The following is a 20,336-nucleotide window of genomic DNA, read 5'->3' as shown; positions in this document are numbered from 1 at the left end:
CTACGAAAAACATTCCGCTCCGCACCGTCTGCAATAAGTTAGCTCCTAAATTTATTGGCCCTTTTATTGTCACTAAGATCATTAATCCTGTGGCAATCCGCCTCAAATTACCTCCAGCGTACAGGAGAATTCATCCCGTGTTCCATGTATCCAAAGTAAAGCCCGTTTTTCATACGGCAATTAATCCGCACACACCAGTTCCCCCCCCCCCGCCGCGTCTCGTAGATGGGGAGACTGCTTATTCGGTTAAGCGCATTCTGGACTCTAGACGGAGGGGACGAGGATTTCAGTACTTGGTGGACTGGGAAGGTTACGGTCCGGAGGAGAGAAGTTGGGTTAGGGCCGGGGACATATTGGACCACTCTCTTATCGATGATTACAATCGACAGGTAGGCTCGTCTGGGGACGCCAGGAGGCGTCCGTAGGGGAGAGGGTAATGTCACGGTTGTGGATCTATCTGCTCTTCATTTGAAGTGTCTGCGTTGAGTGACAGTTCATTATTTATGGTATGTGTTTCTAAGTGTGTGTGCTTCTCTCTCTGTGCTTGTGTGGGACTCGCGTGCCTGTCAGTGGGTGTTTGTTTTCGTGGCATCAGCTAAGCGGTCACATGATCCTTGTTACCGGAACTATTGCGTGTCACCGCTCGGCTGTTAATCAGCGCGCTACAGGTGTAGCGCATTTTTGTGCCTATAAATGTTCAGCGTTCCTGTCTCACTTTGTCAGTTCGTTGTATGCTCACGGTGTTTTGTCTTTTGTCAGGATCCTCTCGCTGATTCTCGCTGGTGGTGAGTGGCTCGGTTGCTTCCTCGTTTCACTTTCAGATGCTTCCGGTTCCTTTGATGATGACTGTTTGATTCACTCTGTTGACGAGTGTCATGAACTTTCTATCGGCGCTGCCGACCAAGATCGCTACTGTTATTCCTGCTAAAAGACTGTGTACTTCCAGCCACTCACCATTTTCTCTGTCTTTTTTCTGTGATCTTCATTAAAAAACTTTTACTTGCAATTGGGTTCCACGTCCTGATTATTGAGCGTCACAGTTTACAGTGTATGTATATATATATATATATATATATATATATATATATATATATATATATATATATATATATATATATATATATATATATATATATATATATATAGAATTATTAATAAAGATTTTAAAGTAATCATTTACCAACAATAAAAATGTACTCATCATTTACTCACCCTCAAAATGTTTCCTTACCTTTATGAGTTTCCATTTTCTGTTGAACTGAAAACAAGATAGTTTGATAAATTTTAGAAACATCACTGACATCCATAGGAGGAAAACAAATACTATTCAAGTCAATAGTTACCCTTTTCCAACATTTAAAAAAAATATTTTGTGTTCAACAGAAAAAAAAACTCAACCAGGTTTGTCACAAGAGAAGTTTGAGTAAATGTTAGTAAATGATGATGGAAACTGAAAATCGGTCTTAAATGACAATCAAGAAAATCCCAGTCTATGGTGCAAACTGTTTTACATACTAAACCCTCGTCGGTTTTATCCACTTACATAGACTTGTGTACACTTTATTCTTATGCATAGGCTACAGCTGTACCTCCCTCCCCCTCCATACCATCTTATTGCATTGTGAGAGGTTTGAGTGCTGAACACAGCTAAAATTAGCCTATTGATGTAAGCTGGCGTTCCACTAACACCCGCACACACCCCCACCTCAGTGTAAGTCAAGAACAGAGTGTGAGACAAAGACAAATCTGGCCGGATCGATCTACCTAAAGTAACCTCTTGCTTTGTACAGGTACTGAACTGAAGAAAACACGCAGCTCTAACAGGTAAGATGATGGCCTTCCTTCAGAGAATGTGTGCTGTGATGACATGATAACAACCATGCTTTATAACAATGCTGGGGTTGTGTTTTCTGGACAGTTCTGACACTTAAACTGATAACAAAGCATTGGTGTCTTTTACATTTTAAAAGTCATTTAAAAGAATGATGAGGATAAATGAGAATGATAACTAAGGCAGAAGTTCTAACACAAGAAAAGCTATTTTAAAATTATTGTTTAGAAATTTCCCTTTCTGAACAACGCAACTATTGTTACACTTAAAAAATATATATAATATATAAATATATATAATATATTTTTATATATAAAATATAATATTTTATAATGAATACATTATATATATAATAATATACAGTTTTACAATTTTGACACAACAAAGTATGCAAGTAGAGAGTGTTAATATTATTTAGCCTTTAACAAAAAGATTATTTAATGACTACACAAACTAGTTGAATCTCGACTCACATTGAAAAGAAAGTGTCAGAAAATGACCTCTGAGAGTGTTTGATAAGAGTAGCAAGTAAAGGATGTAATGGCATGTGCCAAGAAAGTTTTTGTTGGCAGTGATTGGCCTCAGTAACCCAATCAACAACCTGCACACAATGTTCCGTCACCAGCTCATGCATAACCACTGATTTATATGACTTCATGACATATGACATCTTGCTCTGTGTAAAGAGTTGGCAAGTGCTCCGGTAAGTTTCACCTTTACACTTTGAGGAAGAACGTTTGGTTACTTGGAAAACCTAAATGTGTGGATTTTTTTACACAGCTAAAAAATCAATAACTGCATATTAATCATCAACCATTTGTAGAGAAGAATTAAGAACACTCAAAAAAACTATTTATTTAAAACAAGTTTTATCAAAGGTTTTCTGGTATAACTTAATTGTTTTATGTTCAATTTACTTAAAAGCTTGTAAAAGCTAATAAGTTAATGTCATTTTTTTCATGTCGCCCCAACACAAATCGATTGTGTATTTTTTACAGTGAAAAATGTTGTGTATTTTTACAGTATTTTAACACTGTTTAAAAAAAAAGCTGGGTTCCACACAATTTCTTCATGACGTCCCAACATAGATCGATTAAGTAACTTAATCATTTTTGTAACTTTAATTGAACATAAAACAATTAAATTGTACCAAAAAAAAAAAAAAAACTTAAGAAGTGTATTGTTTCAGCTTACTTTAAATAAGGAGTTTAAACAATCGTTTTTTGAGTGGTGGTATACTTTTTTATTTCAGTTATAAAAAAACACTAATGTGAAAGCCTTTTTTCTGCCACAGGATAAAATATGTAGTTGCACATTTTTATATTATAATTTTAATTTTTTTTTTTATAATTTTTAAAAAAGTCAGAATAGATTTAGGTCAAAATAATATAAGCAAAATAAATAAATAAATAAATAAAATTTCAAATGTGCAATATATGAAATAACCTGATATTATAAAAACTACATTTGAATTCTGAATTAATGTTACAATTATCAGTTTATATTTTACCATTATTAATTGTGATAAATTTTATAGTTTATATTTTCATTAAAAAGAAGAATTTTTACATTAAAAAAAGTTATTCCACATAATTTTGTTACTTTAACTTATTATAAAGTTAACTACTTAATTTCAAGCCAGTTTAATAAACTTTCACCGTTAACTTTATTCACAAAAACATCAACAAAGTTTTTAAAAGCATTATAAATGTGAGATATTAACTCACAATACTGAGTAGAAAACTTAAAAATGTGAGAAGCAAAATCCCACTTGCAAAAAAGTCAGAAATGCACAGTAAAAAGCGATCAATTGGTTTACTTTTTAAAAGTAATAAAAACTTTGCCTTAAAAGGAAAAAGTAGACTGAAACTCACTGAGACCTGTAACTGTCGATACTGTATAGTTTGTATAATTAGAGAACATTATTCATACACTTAATAATTTTAAGCTAACCCAACTTGCTTTTTACCACCTGTAAGATAAAAGTTGCAATGTTTTTTTATTCTGTGATGGAAAAAAAGACAACATATTTGATGAATAATAACAAAAAATTGAAGTCATAACAATAGATTTTATTTTATCCTATTTATAGAGTTTACTGTCTTAATACAGGACTACTCATTTTCACCTTTCATTCTTTCAGACAGGTTTTTTTCAGGACAATCTCATTCATCTAAAAAGGATTTACATTTTTTTCCACGCCAAAAATCTTTGTCTTTTATGTATTGCAGCACCACTGGAATTCTGATTTAACGCAACATGTCACAGTTCAGCACTCTTTCAGTGCGTGAGAGGAAGATGCAGGCAGCTGCCCTTTGCCATGAGGTCCATGGTGGTGTCAACGGTATAATCTTCTATCAAAACTGCTCTCAGATCAGCAACAAATAATCACAGAGCACAATAAAGAGCATAGCTGCCAATCACAGAGAGAAAAGGCAACATTTAGAGTGTGGTTCAGGGCCACAGTCTCATTCTGGCCATAAATAATCTGTGGATGCTCTGCTGCCTGTAGCGGTGGATTCACTCTGTCATTGTCACAGGCTATTTCTGCAGAGGCTAAAGTTGGGAGGATGGGGCAGGACAGCTGTGCTGGAGCTGAAATGAGCACAGAATAAAGAGCATGGAGAACAAGAGCTTCTCCTATTTTAAAAAAAGCTTGCTCTGTTTAAAAAAAAATAAAAAATAAACAATGAACACAGTGCATTGTTTTTGTTAGATTATTTTACATTAGAGATAATTAAGTATTCTGTATTGAGTTAGATCACAGCCCACATTAATACATCAATTATTGAACAAACAAAATTTACAGCACTTTTTTTTTAAAATAGTAGTCTACCTAGCCTATTATACTCTTGGGGAAACAAGAGGATAACATGCACCTTTAATTTCCAGCCTAATGTAGAGGTAATTTACAAGAGCATGTTCTGGTGTTCAATTTACATAGCATATACAGTGCAGTGCAGCTGAAAACATTCATAAGCAAAACTTTAACTAAACCAACTACAAAACCTTTGAGATTAAATACTGTAAAGCTGGGGTTTATATCAAAAGTATAAATGATTTATTTGGCTGTTAATCAAAAGTGGGCAATGCAACTGGGGAAAGAAAACCTTTTAAACTGGGCAAACAACATTTTTTTTTTCTGTAATTTCTGCTGAAATACTATTCTTTTATGTTGTTACTTTTGTTGTTAAATAATAATGTAACATCACAAAGAAAGAAGCCAGTGGTGCAATATGACTGAATAATGAGAAAAACATTTCAGTTTATATTTCACAATTCAAATCTTTCTACCATTTTGATAAGTGACAACATGCTTTTGTTACTTTAACTTATCCAAAAACATGAACTCCTTCATTTTCAAGCCACTTGGATAAAATATCTGAATTAAAATAACTTGTACAGTTAATGTGATTCACATTAAAGTTTGTGATTGCAACTGTTAGCTACCCTCTTGTTTCTCATCAATACAGGGTAAAGCTATAAATGAGTGCTTTTTACTCCCTTGTTTCTCTAAACTTTTTATATTGTTTTCTTTTACTTACATTGTAGGTACATGGATATAGACTGTACAGGTACACTAGCATTACAAAAAAACTATGCTGTAAATTTGGTTTACTTACTATGTAAATTGTGGGTTGTAATTTAAAGCTTTTCAAACATTCTTCTACTGAAAGATCGTTAATTTTACATTGGAGCACATGAAAAAAATTTATGATTTCTTTAAAATTTTGTTTGGAATCTTTTAGAAATAGCATATTAAGCTCTACTGAAAGATGCTGCAGAAATAGCTTATGACTGCACCTTGTATAACCTCCTATTAATTATAAAAAATCACAAGCATCATGTTTAACCTTTCAATAATGAACTTACCAGTTTCTATTAAGGCTGAATGATTTGTCCCGTGACCTGTCACAGAATGTGTGTCTAACACAGGCATTCAGACTCACACTAGCACCCTTTTTGTATTCTAGTTTTCTTTATATCATGATATATGATGTGTTGTTTGAATACCTGATACTGTACATGCAGTATGTATTTAAATATAAATCATATATGAAACATCCACATCATGACTTTCATACCTTTCATAGTTATGTCATTAACAGACATTATTGCGTTTAAACTGTAATAATACAAATTGCATACTGTAATTTTGAATACCATTCATTTACACACCGAATATCATTATTTCAATGCCATGATCCATACATTTTCAAATTAATTCATATATTAATATTAATGCTAAACACCTCCCACACAAACATTTCTACATACATATATATATATATATATATATATATATATATATATATATATATATATATATATATATATATATATATATATATATATATATATATATATATATATATATAAACACAATATGTTCATTTACAGTGTAGTTCATTTATATGTGCACATTATTTTTATACATAAATAAATGCATAATTATAAATTGTATGACATTAACGAACACAGGTGTTACTATGGACCTGGGAAAGAAACTTTCCACCCCAAAAGACATCATGCTGGAGGAACTTTCCCTCTTGTCAAACCGTGGATCACGTCTTTTTAAAATGCGACAACGGAGGTCAGACAAATACACCTTTGAAAGCATTCAGAATGAAGCCAATGCGCTTTTTAATGTAAGTAGCAGCTACACAAACACACTGGCCTGTCTGTATGTTGTGCATAACAAATCATTATGAGCTAATACAAATCATACAAATTAGTGTAATACATATTACGACATATTATGATAATAACAACACCTAGCCTACTTTTCACATGATGAAAGTGACTAAGATCTAATTTGATGTTCCAATTGGCAGATTACCACTGATATTGAGAGCAGTAAAGCTGAATTGTTCTGTTGTTGTGATTTGCTTGTCTGCGCTACTGTATGTGGGGTTACTTTGTTGGCTGATAAAGCAAGCATGTGTTCAGCTGAATGAATGGCAGCCACACATGGAAGATAGCAAATGCCACGTGCCCAGTGTCCTTCCACATGCTTCTTCTTTAGGGTCAGCACTGCCATGCGTCCCTGACAACCTACTTCATTTATCATTGTTTGTTTGTCTATGTGTGTTTGTGTGTGTCCATTCTCACCACTGTGCTTTAATTATAAATTATATCTTGTGTTTTATCAAATGAATGTTTCAATCAAAGAATATATAATTAATAAACTGTCTGTATACTGTATATACAGTACCCCAGGCTATAAATCTATAATGTACGGTGAATCACATCAACTCTAACAAACAAACAAACAAATAAACAGTGTACTATCTCTGGAGTAAATGCTTGTAATAAATCCTGAATCATTTAAATTGTAAAGTCACTAAATCTCCATCGCTCTGGCTGTGAAAATGATATTGATATATTAGCGTTTCTAAGAATTTTTCAGCAAGTGAACTCTTTACTATATGATTATTTTAGGATTTCCAATTCATTTGCATTTATAAATGGTCAAACCGCTTGGTTTACAAAAATGTTTATGACTATAATTAAAAATTAAAACAAAATAATAAGCAAATACCAGTTTGCAACATCAAGCAGCATAATTAGCTGTGTGTCTATAAATCAATTAGGTTTCAATGGCAGCACCTGCTCTTATGTGAAAGAATAAGGTCAATAGGTGTGTTCACTACTGACAGGTTTGCTTTGATTTAACAAGGTGTTTGCTTTGATTAAAGGCATAATATATAAGATATATATATAATATAATATATATAAAAAAATTTCAAAAAACAAAACAAAACAAAACACTACAACAGTGTTATATATTTAGCAGTTTTATGTACTTATACTACATTTTATATATATGTAAATATATATATATATATATATATATATATATATATATATATATATATATATATATATATATATATATATATATATTTTTTTTTTTTTTTTTTTTTTTTTTGAAAACATGATAATACCAAAGACATGTAAGTATTTTGTATTTTTCTTTAGACAGCAAAGAGCAGCATTATACTAGAACCTTGAAATTTATTTAATTTGATAAAACAGTGCTGCACACAATAAAAGCTGTGCTGAGCTTTTGACCTTTGTCTATTACTAATATTTTAGATCATCCATAAAAATGATTTCTGCAGCAGTCCAGTGGCTTGTAATGATTTCACAAAGCATCATCAAATGGCTGTTTCTTAATTCTAAGAACGCAAAGAACGGACTTGCGTTCTTGTGGAGACCGGTCTTGCCAAGTTATTTCGAAAGAAGGAACTCGAGAGACCGCGAGAACAGAGAACCCGTCCTGTGAGAAATGAGATGCTACATTCTTCCCTGGTTCTTCCTGATGGTCACACGACCTTCACGTTTTTATTGGAAAATGATTTAAGCATTACAGCATTCATACAACGATTTTTTGTTTTTCCCCTTTTTATTTTATATACTATGCATAGAGATCTTACAAATATATGTTGCACAATACAAATAAAACTAATTTTAATACGAATTTTAGCAAATACGCACAAAATGTTTTATGCCTTAATTAAGATATTCATGGTAATGTTTACTTTTACCGATTCGTTAAGGGAAACTCCTGAGATAAATAATGTAAATCTCCAAAATTAATTAAATGAAATCTAAATGAAATGCGCTTCCCACCTCCTTATTCAGCCGCAATGACTTCTGCGACTTCTCAAGCGAATTTTGTGCTCAAGTCTGCATCAATGTGTCCTCGATATCAATAACAAATCCGGGAACTTTCACACATCCTCTGTTCTTGAGTATTGGAGCTGAAATTTGGCAGTTGATGATGATGTTACACGAGGATGCAAGATCGTTGAAAAATGCATATTGAGAAACAGCCTATGTCTTTGTTTGTTGTGAATACATGCCCTCTAGTGGCAAAAAATATATACTGTACCTTTAAAACAATTTCTAGTGTCTAAGTGTGGTACTATGTGTGTGTGTGTGTGTGTGTGTGTGTGTGTGTGTGTGTGTGTGTGTGTGTGTTTTCTTTGATAAAACGATGTCAGTTTGCATCTGATCAGTTTTAACAATGACAGTGTGAACGCAAAGCAGACTGGGACTATTAGAAACAATTTTCTGCTTCATTTAAAACTTTATTGCCATTTTGTGTACAATGTGAAATATACTTTTTATTATAAAGCTGTTTAGAATATACAATATAACGGTTTTTACGTCTTTTACTACAATGCACAATGTAGAAAGTTAATGTCAAAGATGAATGTTGGAAATACCGTGGACACAATTTAAATTAGTATTTCATTTCAGAATGAAAATCAAGCTAATGCTGAAAACTCAGAAAACAAAGGAGTTGCATCAAAAACTCCACCAAATACACCAGATCCCAGAAACCCAGCAAACCCTGAGGACATTGCACCAGGTATGTCAAAAGTAACAATTTTTGAAACATTATTTCATAGTCTTAATTCAAGATAATTGTACCATTATTCATATTCATTTAATTGGCAATGAGTGCCCAAATTTGCCCATTTAAATTGAGGTAACAAACATATATTCTGTTTTAGAAACTTAAAAGGTTTAATAAACTAAAAGGTTTATTATAAATTACTAAAGCCTAAAGTATACATCAGTGTAGGACATTTGTCTGGTGTGTGCTAAACCCAACGTGGATTTTTAACAAGGGTGCACAAATGAAATTTCCAGCAACAATTTTTCCACCAAAGAATTTCGAGATTTTCAATCAGGTTTAGACTAAAATTTTACCTGGTTGTTTCAATATTTGAATGTTTTATATATATATATATATATATATATATATATATATATATATATATATATATATATATATATATATATATATATATATATATACAGTATATATATATATATTTTTTTATTTTATTTTATTTTATTTTTTTTTTTGAGGAACTGCTTTACCTGTTTTGTTGTATGATGGGATTCATTGCCCTGCATGCAAATGTCTGGGTGATTAGGTGATGAACATATAGAAAGGAACCACATGTTTCCAAAGAAACTTCTGATAGTTTGCATACTTTGTTATAGCTGTACTCTAGCCAAGTACTACTAACTAAAACTACTGTGTCTTTCAGTCAAAGTACATTTTTATATTGGATTGTGAAAAAAAAAAAAAAAAAAAAAAAAATATATATATATATATATATATATATATATATATATATATATATATATATATATATATATAATAATAATCTGTTTTATTCAATTTGTCTTAAAGCAACCGCCTAAAAACTTAAAAAACATTTGCCTTTTTCAAATCAATATTTTTACTTTAAACAGCAGATTAAATGTCATGAAAACATGAAAAAAGTGGAACACAGTGAAAATGTTTAAAGGAAACCCTAAAACGTTATGGACCTGGTTATTTAGCTTATGGATATTTAGGGTAATAAATAAAGATAAGGGTGACGCAGTGGTGCAGTAGGTAGTGCTGTCGCCTCACAGCAAGAAGGTTGCTGGGTCGCTGGTTTGATCCTCGGCTCAGTTGGCGCTTCTGTGTGGAGTTTGCATGTTCTCCCTGCGTTCGTGTGGGTTTCCTCCGGGTGCTCCGGTTTCCCCCACAGTGCAAAAACATGTGGTACAGGTGAATTGGGTAGGCTAAATTGTCCGAAGTGTATGAGTGTGTGTGTGAATATGTGTGTGGATGTTTCCCAGAGATGGGGAGCGGCTGGAAGTGCATCTGCTGCGTAAAAATGTGCTGGATAAATTGGCGGTTCATTCCACAGTGGCGATCCCGGATTAATAAAGGGACTAAGCCGACAAGAAAATGAATGAATGAATGAATAAAGACAAGGGAATCGGGATATTAAAATAAACAAACAAAAACTCACCTTTCATAGATCCCCTACAACTTTACTGAGCAATATTCACGGCACAGCAGCGTCTGTCACATTTTTGGGTCCCCTTAAAACATTTCCATTGTGTTTAAAATTATTTGTGTTGTGAGAAAATGCAGCATGTTTTTTTTTTATAAATTGCATGTGTGCTTTCAAACAGATGAAGATCTTTTCTTAATTTGCTGGTGTTTATTGTAACTGCATGCATTTTCTTAAATTGCAGCACGTAAAGCTTTCTTGGCCCCTGTATTAAATACTATTTATATATATATATATATATATATATATATATATATATATATATATATATATATATATATATATATATATATATGTATATATATTTATATAAAATTATAATATGAAATTTTCAGCCAAATCAAAACTATAATTTGAGGGTAATTTATATATTTATCTAAATGTAACTAATTACAATACTTTTTTAGGTTGGTCCAAAGCAAGATTATACTTTGATCTAAGATTGAAAAAAGTTTTTTCTACTTCAAATTAAATAAAATTTTTGTTTGAATTTAAAGTTAAATAATTAAAAAAGCTGGTAACACTTTATAATAACTACACACTACGAACCATTTATTAAGCATCAACAAATAGTGAATTCATAATCTGTTAAGAATTAACTCTACATTAAAAAACGTTAGTAAACGGTTTATAACTGAATCTACAAATGTATTCTTGACTTTATAATCTGCCTTATATTTGTACTTTCATACTTTGGTAATATTTTATTTTTTACTATTTCTAAATTAAGTATTGCTTTATTTGCAAGGCAGTGGCGCAGTAGGTAGTGCTCTCGCCTCACAGCAAGAAGGTCGCTGGGTCACTGGTTTGAACCTCGGCTCAGTTGGCGTTTCTGTGTGGAGTTTGCATGTTCTCCCTGCCTTTGCGTGGGTTTCTTCTCCCTGCCTTTGCGTGGGTTTCTTCTCCCTGCCTTTGCGTGGGTTTCCTCTGGGTGCTCTGGTTTCCCCTACAGTCCAAAGACATGCGTTACAGGTGAATTGGGTAGGCTAAATTGTCCTTAGTGTTTGAATGTGTGTGGATGTTTCCCAGAGATGGGAAATGGAAGGGCATCCGCTGCGTAAAAACTTGCTGGATAAGTTGGTGGTTCATTCCGCTGTGGCGACGCTGGATTAATAAAGGGACTAAGCCGACAAGAAAATGAATGAATGTATTGCTTTATTTACAAACCATTTATTTAAGCATAGTTGGTTGTTTTTTTTAGATCATTTAGAATGAGTTAGTAAATGATTAATAAACTATTCAAACTAACATTTATAAATCTTATTACTCAGGCATATACTGTAGTAACAGTTGCTATGTATGTGAATAAATGCTTTATTAACTCAGTTTCATGCAGTTTTGTGACCTAATCCAAAGTGAGGACTATTAATACTTTATAAAGCCCTTATAAATGACATTTAAAGGTTCAGTTAAATTCTAAACTGGAAAAACATGAACAACTTTATTTATTTGTAACACAAATGTAACTGTACTTCAAATAAAAAAAAAAATCTTTGAAACTTTATGTAAAATAAAAGTAGTTTAAACATAGTATCCTATTATATTGTTAAATTATTATATAGTTGTTGTTTTATCCAATTTTATGTCATATTTAACATTCCTTTATTCAGCAATGTTCAAACTTTACAATAATTTTACTTTTTAGATATTGCAAAGATTAATGTTCATTTGATACCAAGTCATTTATAAGGGATTTATAAAACATTAATAGTCCTCACTTTAGTTAAGGTCACAAAACTGCATGAAGTTGAGTTAATAAAGCATTTATTAACATATTAGTTAACTACCATATGCCTGAACAATAAGATATATAAATGTTAATTTTAATAGTTTATTAATCATTTTCTAACTCATTCTGAATGATCGTAAAAGCCTCCAACTACTCTTAAATACAAATGGTTTGTAAATGATGCAATACTTAATTTAGTATAATGAAAAATCAACCAGTCACTTTTTATGTAAGCACAATTATTAAGGTTATAAATGTGGTTATATTCTTGGTTACAAGAATACAGCATTTGTAGCTGCAGTTATTAACTGCTTACTAATGTTTATTAATGTAGAGTTAATGCTTAACAGATAATGAACTCACTAGATTAATAAATGATTCATAGTGTGTAGTTATTATAAAGGGCTACCTGCTCCTGCTGCAGAAAACATACTCAAACCATGAAACTTTGTTTCCTGAAGGTTCGAACTTAGATAAACTCTATGATAAGATCTCTCTATCCAGAGCTGAAAAAGAAAACCAGTTGCATCTGTGGTGTTGAACTGATTGCCCACATTACCTTCCATGCATTTGTCTTTTATGGAAGATTTGCCTTTTTGTGGGACATGCTTGAGATAGAAACATTGCAAAGATTTTTTTAAATGAAAAATTTGAAACAACAAACCTTTCCCTTTGGCCTCTATCTGGACAGTCTGCTTCAGTCACTTTAGAATGGCTCACTGTCTGATCATTTTCAATTATCTCATTTTATAGTGTGCTTGTTGCTTGTGTTTGTACAGTAGGTAAGAGTTCAAAGTGACTATTACCGCCGCGTCATATACCGCCGCCGTTTGAAATAGGAGCCGCTTTTTTTTAGTGTATGACCGCAGTTTGTGAATGAGCCGCCAGGGGGCGCAAAGGGACGGGATGCGAACCGACAGAAATAGCCCATACAGCAGCCTTAAATATGCTATTGTGCTTGTAAATGAGATTAAACAATAAGTCAAAGCATTATAATTCCTTTATTAATCATTTAAAATTTGTTAACACGATTTATTGTTATTCTAAACTTTTAAGTGCAAAGAGGATTCGTTTTGAAAAATAGAATTGAAGAAGTTAAAGACAACTAATATGAAAGCACAAACATTCAGTACAAATATTCTAAGTATGCCTAAATTTAAAAATTAAAGCAGTCTTTTAGCCTAAATGTAAAGAGATTTTCAGTGTTTGTATATGTTCCAAAACTGCTGATAGGAGAACAGTTTCAGATTGCATACCTCAAATAAGCAGTAAAATTAGACCTTTTAGCAATCAAAGGTTGTTTACAAACTTTTATCACTGCCCTGTTTTGTAACCGTGCGTACAGTAAGACTGGCATATCTTTTGAACAGATTTCACATTATTTAGTTTATCTCATATTTAAGTTGTAAACACTGAGTCAGGCCATTGTTTCACAGTCAGAAATTAAATGACATTAGGAGACAGAACAAGAACAATAAAATACTACTGAAGACGACTACTGAAAATACTACTAAAAAAAAAGATGAAGTGATAAATGCTTGTGTGAGTGGATTAAATAAATTCTCAACTCTGCACTGTTAGACCTTACCGGGCATTTTTACAGTAGAATACTGGCAACACTGTTGCCAGTTACTCACTGTAAAAGTTTGGTTACAGTAAGTAACTGGCAACACTGTTGCCATTTAATTACTGTAACTTAACCATTACAGTGAGTGGCTGGCAACAGTGTTGCCAGTTATTTACTGTAACCGAACCATTACAGTGAGTAGCTGGCAACAGTGTTGCCAGTTAATTACTGTAATAGAGCAGTAGTGGTAACTAACTGGAAACTGTGTACAGTTAATTACTGTACTGTGGTGTTACAACTCACAGCATTATACTGCATACACATTAATAGTATGTCATAGTCTTACTAAGATTAATTAGTATTCTTACCTGTTATTAAAAATAGAAGGCATAAAAATTTAGACAAATGTATTTTATTGTTTTGGCAGCAAACAAATATACAACAGAAAATGTATAACAAAATTAAGAAATCAGCAGATATAAATGTCATCTTTCATATTACAGGTCTGCACAGTAAGGCTGCGGTCACACTAACGTTTGAGCATGCAAAATTCTGTCATACGGCACTGCGAAAAGAAGTGGGATTAAACAAAATAATTAGAGATTGAAAAAACAAGCGACTGGTCCATAGTTTAAATTTTTGTTCAGACAGGTCATGTTTTGATCTTTGATTGGTCTCAAGCAATCACATGATGTGATTTCGCAGGTCAGAGATCTCCAAGTTTGAACTTTCCAATGCTGCGAACAGTGAAATTTTTTGCATGAGCTAGCATTCCAGGTCTGCAGCATTCACATGCGTATGAATGGAAGTCTAGAGGAAGAAAAGTGCAGTATGACTGGGACTTTAAGCTGTAACTCTAATTGAACACACCTGATCAAACTAATTAAGGCTTGTTAGAAATCTACAGGTAATGTTGAAGCAGGGTGGGTACTAAACTCTGCTGCGCTGCTGTCCTCCATGAACTTGGAGTTTGACCCCCATGGTATATAGCATATTTTTAAAGCAACTGCCAACATTTATCACAATCACATATCAAATAAAAAAATGCATGCATGCACACACACACGCACGCACACACACACACACACACACACACACACACACACACACACACACACACACACACACACACACACACACACACACACACACACACACACACACACACACACACACACACACACAGAAAGTGCTGCAGTAAAATGTGTTTCTCTCTCCTCAATGCTGACCATGCAAAAAAAGAAAAAACTAAACAGCAAAAAACACAAAATATTTATTTTATTTTTTAAAGTTTCAAATAATGAAAAAATAAGCATATGAAAAGAACACACACATATTCTCTCTCTCTATATATATACATATATATATATATATATATATATATATATATATATATATATATATATATATATATATATATATATATATATATAAACATGTTTGTCAAACACAGGCAGATACTGTGTCAATTCTCAATAAAAAGTTCAAAATAAGTATAAAAAACAAAAACAAAGTCGGCAACACCGAAAATCCAAAGGATCCAATCTTTTATTGCTATAATTATTATCTACTTTAAAATCTCATGACCACAAACTTTTCTATTGTTTCTAATATAAATTCATAGGTGGAAACACAGCTCTGAAAAATACTTAGCAACAAACTCACAACCTGGGACCTGACAATGGAGCTTTTGTGTGTGGATAGTTATTTGTATCATATTTTTTGTGATTCCCTGTGATGATTTCTGTGCACATGTTAACTTACTGAGGTGATGGAATTTATTGGTTTTTATGTGCATAAACTTTTAGCATCTGTACATTATTGCAATATGCAATATCCAATAAATAAATATACTTAAAAGCGAGGAGAGGCTAACTAGCTAACAATGTAGCTTTCAAGTACACAGTTCAAGATAACAACAATATAACTTAAAACACAGCCTTATTTTAGAAACCCTCAAAAACATTTTAACACATTTTACTTACTCATTGTAGATTCTTATTTAAAGCCTAAAACATCAGACTCACATCTGAATTGATAGACAGAGAATAGAGCACACTCAGCAGTAAACAAATCAAACACCTGGCTCCCTTAAAGAGCCAGCATTTTCTGAAAACTTTTTCTAATACCTTTGTGTTTAGAATAAGACAGCCTGTGGGAGTGTGGTGAGGGCTAAATCATTGTCTTCTGACTTTAAAATGCACGTCTCTATAAACAGCAACATGAAGCATCAGAGTAAATGGGACAGTAATGGTTGAACAGTAATTTGCCATTTATTGTCACAGTACATAAAGTAAATTACTGTAATTTATCCTTTGCATTACACAATTTTATACAAACTCTACTCCTTTTACAGTAAAATACTGTTTCCTTTCATTACAGCAAAACACTGACTAGTTTGCAGTTATTTACTGCATAATCTACAGGGGAAGAGTGCAGTTAAGCTTTAACCCTAATTAAGCACACCTGATCAAACTAAATCTAAAGGTAGTGTGTTGAAGCAGGGCTGGAACTAAATTCTGCTAGGCTTCGGCCCTCTAGTAGTTTGACACCCCTGGAGCATAGCATATTTTCAAAGCAACTGCCTACATTTATCACAATTATGCACATATTGTTTAATAAAAACAATTAAAATATGCAAACTTCATCCATAGAAAAAAAAATGATGATAAATAATCTGATCCTCATGTAGTCCCAAATCTGTAGTAATAATAAAAAAACACCAAAATTACATGATTTATACATTTATGTAGGAAAGTCTTTAAACTATACTGTTAATGCCACTTTTACTTACTTTAATTGAAGTTTTCCAAACAAATTCATTGAGTCTCTGCAAACATGTATGTACGTGCTGTTTAAGATATATTTTTTAAATAACACATTTTTACTAGTCATTTAGCAAAATACTAATATTCAGTTGAAAGTGCAAGTTAAAAGCTGAACTATAGGTTAAATTAGGCAAATTAGACTAATTATAGAAACGTAAACAAAGTTATAAGAATTATTATGACAGTTTCTTTGCTCTGTGTGAATATTTTTGCCTTTAAATGCATTTCATCCATATATGCTTAGCTTTTAATGATCTCTGTGGCATTGGTTGACTCCTGATACTCAATGTTAAAACATAAAAGAAACCAAAGAAAACACATGGCTGCAGTGAAATTCAGCTTATCATCAATGCAATGTCCCACTCTCCCCTTAATACTGACCATTCACATATCAAAACTGAACAGTAAATATATATAAAATTATATAATAAATATAAATAGCAACATAAAGCATCAGAGTAGATGGGGCAGTAATGGTTGATCAGTAATTTACCATTTATTATGACAGTAAATATCTGTAATGGATACATAGAGTAAATTACTGTGATTTATTCTTTGCACTACAGAATTTCATACAAATCCTGCTTCTTTTACAGTAAAATACTGTTTTCTTTCATTACAGCTAAACACTGGCTATTTTACAGTTATTTACTGCATAATCTACAGTAAGGGTTAACAGTGTGTTTTAAAGGGGCATACACATCTGCATTGCTCTTAAAATGTTGAAGAAAGTAAGCTCATAAAAAATAATACATTTATTGTATATTTGTAATGGCTCATGAGTCAGGAGGTTTGCTATAGTCTTGCTTATTATCCACTTTCAATAGCTTGGGAGATGCTTATAAAGCCTTGTATCGTTTGTGAAAGAGCAAGTGCAGTGGAATCAGAGCGAGTGAAAAGAGAACATGATAGTGACAGCACATGCCAACCCCAACTCACTATTTCTAGCTGAGTGAATCACTCTGAGTAACTTTAAAAAGGTTAAAAGCGGTATGCGTGTCTGTTTGAATGTTCAGTAAATGTTTGCTGATTTTGCTTTGCAACAGTCTTTAAGATTACATTGTTCCACAAGAACAAAAACAAACCTCCATTTTGCATTACTTTGGCTTTTTGAATTGTAGGTTATTTTATTTTCTTTCAGTTTAATCTACCTGATTTACTTTTGCTCCTTTCATTTTAATTTCAGTTCACGCATTTTAATTTATATTGTTTGTCCTGTACAAGATTAACTACAATTGTCGAGAACTACAATGTATTTAAACCTTCATCTCTTCATTACTATATCCACTGAATTTTTATTTGTATTTTTCTCTCAGGATATGGAGGTCCTTTGACAAACATTCCTCCAGAGAGGTTTAATGCCACAGCTATGCCCAAATCCTACCACTCCCCCTGGGAAGAGGCCATCATCAATGACCCCACACTGGCTGACACACTTAAAGTTCACATGCCAGTGCCTGAACCGAAAGTAGAGCTGCCTGACTACAAAAGCTTTAATAGGTACTGCATTTTGTTTCTTATGGTCATCATGAAACACCAGAAACATGTGAATACTGTTTTAACAATAGTATATTATTTGGTTTCAATTACATTTTTATGAAAATATATATTTTATCCAGATCTCTTCTTATAGGGTGACCTGGCCAATATGGCAGCACAAAATGTTTCACATTTAACAAAAGACAAACAAAATTTGCTCTGTTCTGATTTGACAAATTCATTCATTCATTCATTTTCTTTTAGGCTTAGTCATAGCAGAATAAACTACAAATTTATCCAGCACGTGTTTTACGCAGCCAATTCCCTTCCAGCTACAACCCATCACTGGGAAACATCCATACACTCCATCACACACATACACATACACACACTATAGACAGTTTAGCTTACCCAATTCATCTATACCACATGCTTTTAGGCTTGTGGGGGAAACCAGAGCACCCGAAAGGAAACTCACGCAAACACGGGGAGAACATGCAAACTCCACACAGAAATGCCAATTGACCCAGCCGGGGCTCAAACCATTGACTTTCTTGCTGTCAGGCGATTGTGCTACCCACTGCGCCACCGTGCTGCATTAATACAACAAATATCATAAGAAAAATAAATGAAGACGATAAATCATAACAAGTGCAGATTCTTCCCTTTACAGTAGTTGAAAGTAATGAAAGTGGGTAGTGTTTTCAGCATTTACTCACACCACCATAATCTAACACACGAAATGAAAGAACTTGATTATCTCGCTTCAAAAAGAAAACATAAGTGAAAAAAACGATTTTAATCTTAGTTTTTTCACAGTTTTTCTGTTGAGAATCCCAATTTGACCATATACCCATGCAAGTATTTAGAACAATTTACTTTCAACAGAATACCCTTATAAAATATGTTGATCTATTTACATTAAATGCTTTTACATTGTTTTAAAGGTTATGTATGCTTAGTAATATTTTTTTTTTTCATTAAATAGTAGTAATGGCAGTTTACATTGTAAAGTTTTTTTTATGTATGAGACATATATAGTTGCCAAGGGGGGACAGACAACATTTAGTCCTTTAATCTGAGCAGTACAGCACCATCCTGAGGAAATGAACAGGAGGTGCAGTCTCAATATCCATAAATCCCAATAGTTTTTTAAAGGAACTGATGACAGTGGTGTTCAAGATTTTATCATCATCATCATCATCATAATTATTATTATTATTTTCTGCTGTATATACCCCATCATGATATCAATACACACAATTGATCATTACCTTATCAATTTGATTTCAAATATAAAGTGATAAATATATAAATATAATAAATATAAAATTTACAGCAAAGTTTTGTTTTTAAGTTACTTTAGAGCAAAATATTTAATCACAAAAATCTAAATAAATGAATAAAAATTTATTAAACATATTTATCATCAGTTATCATAAAGTAAATCACTGTTACCATTACATCTTTTAGAAATGACAAATCTATTTATAATCTATTTAGTCTATTTATCAGAGGACAAAACATAAGCATAAAACTCATAGAAAACATAAGCATAGTCACCTAATATCCATATTATTTTAAAGCTATTGAATATTATGCAATTCTTTTGCTTAGCTTTTTTTTTTAAAGATATGCAGATTTTTTATGTTGAATCTTGCTGCTGATGTTTCAATGTTTGCAATTATATCTGTTCAGTATTTGTAAACATGGCACTTTCTGATCTTGTGCATTTACTTCAGCTCACGGAAAAAGCTTGTTCATAGTGAGTTATGATTTAAGTGGTGGTTGTCAGTGTATTTTAAATATACAAAACAGTACATCATGTAGATATATTGTTAAAAATATCATTTAAATAAATATAATTTCTTTTTTTATCAGAAACTGTAGAATGTACACCTGTAGAGATGCTTCACTAAAATAAAACTCTGTTTCTCAGGGTTGCTACACCATTTGGCGGTTTCGAAAAAGCTCCACGAGGAATCACCTTTAAGCTTCCAGAGATGGACTTGAATACTCCTCAATA

The 20,336-nt window shown here is 32.4% G+C and overlaps 2 protein-coding genes across 12 annotated transcripts in view; one reads left to right on the top strand and one right to left on the bottom strand.

Annotated features, from left to right (window-relative positions):
• Positions 1-20,336, bottom strand: part of LOC137490010 (uncharacterized) — a 692,802-nt gene that overhangs the window by 466,256 nt on the left and 206,210 nt on the right. The window lies entirely within an intron of this gene.
• The window catches only part of myoz2b (myozenin 2b), a 19,517-nt gene continuing 841 nt past the window's right edge, over positions 1,661-20,336 (top strand). The window contains exons 1-7 of one of the 8 annotated variants that reach the window (XM_073924383.1): positions 1,661-1,711; positions 1,791-1,824; positions 4,063-4,175; positions 6,314-6,480; positions 9,101-9,212; positions 18,148-18,331; positions 20,250-20,336. The exon at positions 20,250-20,336 is cut by the window's right edge and continues 827 nt beyond it. In XM_073924383.1, the coding sequence (XP_073780484.1) occupies positions 4,091-4,175; positions 6,314-6,480; positions 9,101-9,212; positions 18,148-18,331; positions 20,250-20,336 (635 nt within the window). In that variant the 5' untranslated portion in view covers positions 1,661-1,711; positions 1,791-1,824; positions 4,063-4,090. 8 annotated transcript variants of the gene reach the window in all.

This window comes from Danio rerio, chromosome 1 (assembly GCF_049306965.1).
Source record: "Danio rerio strain Tuebingen ecotype United States chromosome 1, GRCz12tu, whole genome shotgun sequence".
Taxonomy (NCBI): Eukaryota; Metazoa; Chordata; class Actinopteri; order Cypriniformes; family Danionidae; genus Danio; species Danio rerio.
Note: the sequence above shows the minus strand (reverse complement) of the source record. Positions and strands in the feature narration are given on the sequence as shown.